Raw genomic sequence first — 8,625 nt, forward strand, 5'->3', positions numbered from 1 at the left:
AGCATAAAAAGCAAGCAAGTAAGCAACAAGAAAGAAAGAAAGAAAGAAGGGAGGGAGGGAGGAAAGGAAGGGAAGGAGGGAAGGCAGAGGGATGGAGGGACAGAGGGGGAAAGGATGAGATGAGAGGGGAGAAAGAAAGGAAATGAAAAGAAAATTCCCAAAAGAAGGCTTTTATCCTAGAATGAATACAAGAAAGATACGAATACAAGAAAAAGTGTCATCTTTGCTTCCTACCATCCAAGAGACCCATCCTGCTCCAGGAGCTGGCTGCTTTAAACCAAGACATAGCACCAGGTCTCAGCATAGCAAGATCTCCTTCTAAAAATAAATTGCCAGTATTAACATAAAAGATGTCTAGGCTGAGCATCTAGCACCTGACTCCGACTCTTGCTGCTTTTTTTCACCAGAAGTAATGCTTACCTTCAGAAATGGCCTTCCTCACAGCTGCCAGGTACGCCTCAGGCTCATCGTCACAAGTGAGCTCCTGCCAGTGGGCCCAGTCAGGAAAGAGGGGCAGGAACTGCTCGTGGTGGGCCTGCACCCCGCAGAGAAGCCTCAACACGCGGCGAGGGGGGTGGAAGGCCCTCTGCAGCAGGGGCAGCAGGGATGGCTGGTAGAAGAGCTGCACCAGCTCTGCGGACAGCAGCACCAACACACAGCGTGCACTGAGGAACACACGCAGGTCCTCAGCTGAGACTGACACGTCCAGGCCCAACCGGTGGCTCAGCATCTTGTGGCTGCGCACCTGCCGGCTGGACAGGAAAAGTTCCTGCAGGTAATGGCACCATTCCTCTGCATCCTGGCTGTAGACAATGAGTATGTCGTATCCGTGGGGCATTCCTGAGCAAAGAGAGGAATGAGAAGCTTGTTAACATATACTAAGAGACACCCACAGCCACTCCTGGTCTATCTCTGCACACCTATCTAACCGCTGTCTCCACTTACAGTTGGTCTGGCCACCATTCCAGAGTCTAGCTTTGCCCAAACATATGTGGCTGTTGTAAATCTTTGCAGAAGCTATTATTTTACCTGTTCTGCCCCCCAGCTCCTGCAGCCCCAAAGCTAGTACAGTCAAGGGTATTTTCCAAGTATATTTTAAGCACAATGACTAGTAAACTTTCTTATCCTCTCAAGATGAGGGAAAAAATGAATGTGGAGGTTAAGCACCTTGCCCAAGGTTCACAAGAGCAGAGTCAGAATTCAAAGGCACTGGGTGGCTTATGTCTGTAATCCTAGCTACTCAGGAAGCTAAGATCTGAGGACCTCAATTCTAAGCCAGCAGTGGTTAGAAAAGGCTATGACTCTGGACTTCAATTAGCCAGCAAAAAGAAACAGAAGTGGAGGTGTTACTGAAGTGGTAGAGTAAAAACCTTTAGAAAAAAAATCATGAGACCCTGAGTTTAAATCTCAGTGCCAGTGTGCATGCACGCACATGTGAGAGCGTGTGCACGTTCACACACACACACACAAATGTGAAGGCAATTTGATTTGACTCAGAACCCAGCTATCTTCTCAATTACACATTGGTTAGAATCACAGATGTGAGATTGGTCAGTCAGATTTAGAATCTTAGCTCTGCCCTTGAGCAGATTACTTATAGGTCTTCTAAAACTCGTTTTATTCACCTCTAAATACAACATAATGGTAATATTTATCTGTTTTTCAGAACTAATTAGATATAGCATGCAAAGTACTAAGCATTGGTTTACTATGTAAAAAACCCTCAATAATTAGTAAAAGGTTCCAGGCCAGATATATAGTAAGATCCTGTTTCAAAAGATCCTCCCCCACAAAGAATAACAATCTATCAATATTGGTTCACTAACTGTAGCAAATGTAGTATACTAGTATACTTTAATAATAAGATAAACTGGGTATAGAATATATAGGAACTATCTTAGCTGTTTTCCTGGGGACTCACTGTTTTAAAATAAAATTGAAATAAAAACCCTTAAGAGCCAGTAACTGGTGGCTCATGCCTCTAAACCTAGCTACGTAGGAGGCTGAGATCTGAGGATCACAGTTTGAAGTCCAGTCAGGAAAGTTCATCAGATTCTTATTTACCAGCAAAAAGCCAGAAGTATAGGTGTGGCTCAGTGGTAGAACATCAGCCTTGAGTGAAAAAGCTAAGTGAGAGTGTGAAGCCCTAATATCCAAATAAATAAAATACAATGAGATAAAATAGGGCTGGGAAGGTGGCTAAGTGGTAGAGCGCTTGCCTTGCATGCCTGAGGTCCTGGGTTCGATTCCTCAGCACCACATAAGCAAAAAAAAAAAAAAAAGCCAGAAGTGGGGCTGTGGCTCAAGTGGTAGAGTGCTAGCTTTGAGCTGAAGAGCTCAGGGACAGCGCCCAGGCCCAGAGTTCAGGCCCCATGACTGGACCCCCCCCCCAAAAAAAAAAAAGAAAAGAAAAAAGAGATAAAATAAGCTTTAAGAGGTTTGCCTCTTCTATTTAAAATAACACATTTAACCATGGGCTTCTAGGGTTAAATTCCATTCAGGTTGAGCAAGAGCATTTGAAAAATGCCTCTGACTCATCATCACAACCTATTTGGACCCTGAGTTGGGGCAATGGAGACCCATGCACTAAATCTAGTCAAATCTGGCCTTCATGTAAATAAGGACCGTGAACTCTGCCATGCTCCTGATTATGGAAGTGCTATTGAAACTGAAAGCCAGTAAAGTTGTAGGAAAGTCCAGAATGGAAGTCACAGTTCCTCTCCAACATCCTGGGTGACAATAAATACTTGTCAGTGGTTCTCCCTTGTGTGGAAGATCCCCCTTTCTTCAGTGACTGCTCCCCTCCATATGTCCAAAGTCACTTCTCCTTTGAGGGTTTTTCTTTCTCCTTCAGAAAAACTAAATACTGCCAGTCACTGGTGGCTCACGCCTATAATCCTGGCTACTCAGGAGGTTGAGAACTGTGGATCACGGTTCAAAGCCAGCCTGAGCAGGAAAGTCTGTGAGGCTCTTATTTCTAATTAACCACCAGTAAATCAGAAGTAGAGCTGTGGCTCAAAGAGGTAGAGTACTAGCCTTGAGCAAAAAGAGATCAGAGACAGCACCCAGGCCCTGGATTCAAGCATACAACTGACAAAAGAAAAGATAAATACAATATAGAGTCCAGAAAGCCCAGGCAGAACTGAGAGAAGGGCTTTAGGTTTATAGAGCTTCCAGAAATGTTTGGAAAATAGAAGAATAGATGAGGTGGCAGCAGGGAGTCACAGTGCTAGGAAGAAACACAGTGACTGGAAGAGAGATGTCACTGAATGACTCAGACTTTAGATGAGAAAAGATAGTGAATTTCTCAAATACACAGCCTAGCCCATTTCTTGAGTCTGTGGGTGACTCTAAGTCACCCAGTCTACCTGGCCTGGAGTCCTATGTTTGAATCTGAGCACCATATTTAAGGAGAGATGTGAAGGCCAAGCACAGTGGTTACACTTGTAATCTCAACGCTTTGGGCAGTAAAGATTGGGAGCATCTTGGTTCCAGAGCAGCCTGGGAAAAAGTTTTAGGGAGACCCCATGTCAACCGATAGGCAGGGCATTGTGATGCACACTTGTCATCCAGCTTCTTGGGAGGCTGCCAGGGCAAAAATTCAAGATCTGAAAATAAAGTAAAAAGGACTGAGAGAGTGGCTCAAGTAGTAGAGTGCCTACATAGCAAGCATGAGATCCTGAGTTCAAGCCCCGGTACTACCAAAAAGGTAACAAAGATAGTGACGATACTGGGAGATATCTGGTAATAAACACCCATTAAGAGCATCCTGTCCCCTGTGAATGTGAACGTGAGGAGTATTCAAATTTAGGGACTTGGCAAAAGTGTAGAAAGGCCTCAAGGATGAAATGAAAGTGAAGATTACAAAAATCAACAAGTCCCTTGCAGCTCTGTGGTACTGTAGGTCCAGTAGGATAGAAGCATTAGAGGTAAGCTTAAAGAGAGGACCAGGACCAAGTGTGGGAACACTCCTCAAATTCTGGAGGCTGATGTATGTAGAGAGAGCCACAGGCTTGGCTCTCACGTGTGAATATATCAGAGGCCATCAGGACCTAGGCCATCAGGTTCCACAATAGGCTGTCTCCATTTCATTTCCTCCTGATGCACAGGCTTCTTTCAAAGACCAGGAAACTCCAGGATTTCAGCAAACAAACAGATCTCTCGGGAAATAAAAGACTAATGCTTACCTTTCAATGGAAGGAAATTATTTTTATTCAGAGGATTAGGCCATATAAAGGGAATGAAGTAGCTAAAGTATCAACATTAGCTATCACTGAGCAACCTTTGAAAGCATTATGCCATGTGAAGGAAACCAACCAGCAAAGACCACAGGATCCAGGATCCATTCATGCCAAAGTCCAGAACAGGGAAATTCTTTAGGCTGGAGAGGAGGGCAGGGTAAGGCAGAGCTGGCTACAGAGTATACAGTTTCTTTCTGAGGTGATGAAAATGTTCTGGAATTGACTGTGGTGATACAAGCACATACCCATAGAGAAACTAAAATCCACCTCGTAGAACTGAACACTTTAAGTGTGTGGCCTGGAGGACTATAGAGGCTACAGCATCTGGACAAGGGACACTACCTTCCTCACTATGACTGCCCCCATGGGCCCTTGGGCCTCCAGTCCCTGAGAGCCCCAGGGGACCAGCTACCACTTTCAGAACATGACATTTTGTCCCATCAAAGAGGATTTGATAACTCTAACCATTAACCCACATACAGGCTCAGCTAATCCAAGTTCCACCCTCCTAACCACACCCACTATCTGGCACATTAAGCAGGACATTGAGAGCAGTTCACCTAGCCCCTTCCACGCAAAGGCTCTCCAGTTTGCTGTTGCTTGCACACAGCAGCCTGGGTCCTTTTCTAAACATGAAAGAAGGCAGTGGCTCCATGGGCTCCTTGCTTTCTCCCCTACCCAGCAACTATGACAAGCTCTGCTGGCTGTTTTCTGTTCCTTGGACACACTGTGCTGATTCCCCTGCCTAGGACCCTCTCTTCAAATAGGGCCCTTCCTCTTCTCCTTCAGGACTGGGCAAAGTTTCCCTTTCTCTATGAGACCTCAGCTGGCCCCTTCTTTCAAGTTCTATCACAAGTCCCCTTTTCCTTCTCTGTTGTTTTTCTACATATCACATCAAATACTTTGCTGATTAAGGAAACAAGGCAAGGTTGCCTGTCTTCCTTCCCTGTATCTGTACTCCACAGGGGAATGGCTTCTGTCTGCTGTTTGGTGAAGGAACACTAAGCAGGCATATCTGTCCAATGAATGAACTCCCTCCAAAGAACTCTGCTTCAGCCTTCAAATGCAATATGTGGACCATGAGTCTGTCATTAGTAGTGAGCCAATTCAGCCTCTTCTAGAGCTGCATAGCCCAGCTAGAGCCAAGAGGCTGAAATGAGCCACCTTCTTAGCCCTTAAATAATGACTCTGGGTCATCAAAGCTAATAGAACTGACTTCCTTGGCCTTTGTGCCCACTTTCAAATCACCATGACCAGGCTGAATCTTGGTAGGTCCAGAGACAGCATTCTAGCATCTTTTCCCACTCATCCTCCAAGCACCCATTTTCATGTGTTATCTCTACTAAAACATAAGTTGTGCTGCTGAGAAAATCTACCTGAAAACATGGTAACTATCTCTTCTCATCGACTAATAACTTCTGGAAAACAGAGACTGGGTCATCCTGGTCACCACTGGGAACACAATAGGTGAACAATGTTTACTGGGGTGTACAGGCAGGGTTGGTTTGTTGTTTCTGATCATTATCATTATTGTGTGCTTTTCTCTCCATTGGAGTGACTTGCCAAGTGTATAGTACCCACGATCCAGAAGGGCATGTTCTGATGGGTAGATTTACCCAGTCACTTCAATTTTCCCCAGTCCTGAAAGTTCTGCAGACGCTTTAGAAAAATTAAAGTTGCAGGATAGGGTTGTCATATTCCTAACGTTATTCCAGGAAGGAGGCCAGGGGCTTGAGCCGCTGGGACCTGCCAGCACCACATAGGTCTGACCGAGCGCCCCCTATTGGCAGATGAGACCCCAGAGACGCATTTGCCTGCACCGACAAGTCTGCGCTCGGCTTCCGAAGGCGGTTCGAGTTGGAGACATGGGAGGAACGACCCTGGGAAGCTCCGAGAGCCAGAGGAGGGGGGAGAAACGGTGGCTTAGAAGCCGAATTTCAGTAGAGGGCGGTGATCAGCAAAGCAGGGGCTGGAGAGACGTTTAGAGAAGTTTGAGACCAAGCCAGGGAAATAAAGATCAAAGAGGATTAAGAAAAAATCCCTGCCCAGAAGAGAACAGAAGCGACAGAGCGCGCACTCGCCACCCGGGAGACCAGGGGTGCACGAGTGGGCAGGCTGCGGGGCGCCCCGAGCCCTGCCTACCCACCTGAGGCTGCCATGCCGGGGACGCGGCTCACATGTCCGGCTCAATGAGTGCCGGTGCCCGGGGCCCGCAGCCGCGGCCCGGAGCGCTGTCCCCTGGGCGCGGGACGAAAGGGCGCTCAGCTCCGCGCAGGACCAGCTGCTTCTGGCGCTTCCTCCCTGCGGGCAGCGGGGACTCGCGGAGGGACTGGCCGCGGGGGCGTGCCCGAAGGTCCGCCCCGCCCACACGGCTCCGCCCCGCCGCCGGCTCCGCCCCCAGCACCTGCCTCCTCTGCGGCGGTTGGGGAGGGGAAGTGAGAACCCCGGGTCGACCCGGTGGCTGGCCGGCCCTCCAAACCCACCACGTGCGCCCCACACTTCGGGAAAACAGTCCCACCATCTCCGATCTGCCACCTAAGAGCAGCCCGAGGTGTTGAAGTGAAGCTAGGAGAGGTGGACAATCTCTGGAACCTGAGTGGTAGTGTATAGAACACCAGCTTGTCCCAGACACCTGTTTTACCCCCGGGGCTGGTGCCCCCTTAGGGAAGAGGAAGGGGTAGGAAGGGGAAGTCGAGGCAGCTGGCCTGGGGATTGGGTGTTGCCCTTGAGTACCCTTCTGTGACTTATTGCGATTCCTTGGATCAGGTCTCCTAACGACCCACAAACGTTCATTATAATCGCATATGATAAATGTCGGTTATTACCACCGCATATTGTGTCTGTCTGTCTATGCGGGGCGGGGTACCAAACACTTCTCACACGTGAGTGCGTTGCATCCCGACAAGAATCTTACCAGGTAATTCCCACCGACTTCCTCAGCCCAGCTCCTGGCTCAGTCTCCCACAAAGAACAGATAGACGCTCCTGGAGGCTGGACCCCAGAGCCAGCGTCCTGTCCCTCCTTGTCCTCATCCCCTGCCTGCTGCTGTCACTGACCTGAATAACATGAGCCAGGATCTAGAGGAAGGAAGAGAGCAGTGAGGAGGGTAAGGGGAAGATTCCGGTCTAGGTAGAAAGCAATGAAACGGATTCAACAACAATGGAAATCCCGGGATGAAGTAGTTTATAGTTTATAGCAAATATAGTGCCTTCGGGCTGGGAAGGTGGCTCAGTGGTAGAGTGCTTGCCTTGCATGCATGAGGCCCTGGGTTCGATTCCTCAACACCATATAAGCTAAAAAAAAAAAAAGCCGGAAGTGGCACTGTGGCTCAAGTGGTAGAGCATTAGCCTCGGGCTGAAGAGCTGAGGGACAGCACCCAGGCCCAGAGTTCAGGCCCCACGACCAGACCCCCCCCCCAAATATATATAGTGGCTTCAAACAACCCAAAACTTTTGGTACTTCAGTAGGGCATCATGAGAATGGACCAAGAGCAGCACCTATTTCTGCCATACAGAAGAGACTCTAGTCCTGTCCTGCTCAGCACACAGCTTGACAGCATGAGATACTTGTTACTGACTCCAATGCTCATTTTACAGATGAAGATGTAAAGTTAGGGTTGAGTGAGGAGCCCTCGCTCCTATCCTGTCATTGATGGATTTGTATTCACCCTGTTCAATGGTCCAAGGAAGCTCAGGCATGGCCATATGAATGGGGTAGAGAGTATGGAGACAGAACTATGTGGGACAGGCAGGTGGGTTGGACTATAGTTCTGGTCACCAATACCTGGGTTTCACCTCATAAACATTCTGAACATATAAAGACTCCTGCCCTCTCCACCTCTTCCAGATAGTTCCAACGTTCTAACCCAGCAAAGTATTATATTAAAACCCCAAATAGGCTAGGTGTGGGTGGCTCATGCCTGTAATCCTAGCTACTCAGGAGGCTGAGATCTGAGGATCATGGTTTGAAGCCAGACTGGGAAGAAAAGTGTGTGAGACTCTCATCTCCAATTAACCACCAGAAAATCAGAAGTGGTGCTATGGCTCAAAGTGGTAGATAGCTAGCCTTGAGCAAAAAGTGCTCAGGGACAGTGCCCAGGCCCTAAATTCAAGCCCCATGGCTAAAAAAAAATACAGGTGGCTTTTCAGAAGCAATGAGCTACCAAGAAGCCTAGCCTTCTTGTAAAAGGGTGGTTTCTCCACTTACCCAAATGGCCACTCTCTACAAAGGTCCTGTGGCAGCCCAGCCTCCCCTCCAATACATATCTGTGCCAGATCTAGATAGTGCCATGTCCAGAGTCTGGATCTCAAATTCAGGCACATGAATGTTACAAACCTACTATTTGACTCTGGTAAAGTTATTTGCCTGAACTACACTCACTCAT

General features: G+C 47.9%; 1 protein-coding gene across 2 annotated transcripts in view; it reads right to left on the reverse strand.

The window, feature by feature from the left end:
* Nucleotides 1-6,524, reverse strand: part of LOC138826175 (phosphoinositide 3-kinase adapter protein 1) — a 116,527-nt gene extending 110,003 nt beyond the window's left edge. Inside the window, exons 1-2 of one of the 2 annotated variants that reach the window (XM_070021323.1) lie at nucleotides 6,388-6,524; nucleotides 421-840 (exon numbers count right to left, since the gene is read on the reverse strand). In XM_070021323.1, the coding sequence (XP_069877424.1) occupies nucleotides 421-840; nucleotides 6,388-6,400 (433 nt within the window). In that variant the 5' untranslated portion in view covers nucleotides 6,401-6,524. Of the gene's footprint in view, nucleotides 1-234; nucleotides 266-420; nucleotides 841-6,387 lie in introns of those variants that run through there. The other variant, XM_070021324.1, reaches the window with a different exon arrangement.
* Nucleotides 6,525-8,625: the final 2,101 nt, after the last annotated feature.

Source organism: Dipodomys merriami, unplaced genomic scaffold, assembly GCF_024711535.1.
Source record: "Dipodomys merriami isolate MVZ:Mamm:240054 unplaced genomic scaffold, mDipMer1.0.p SCAF_14, whole genome shotgun sequence".
Taxonomy (NCBI): domain Eukaryota; kingdom Metazoa; phylum Chordata; class Mammalia; order Rodentia; family Heteromyidae; genus Dipodomys; species Dipodomys merriami.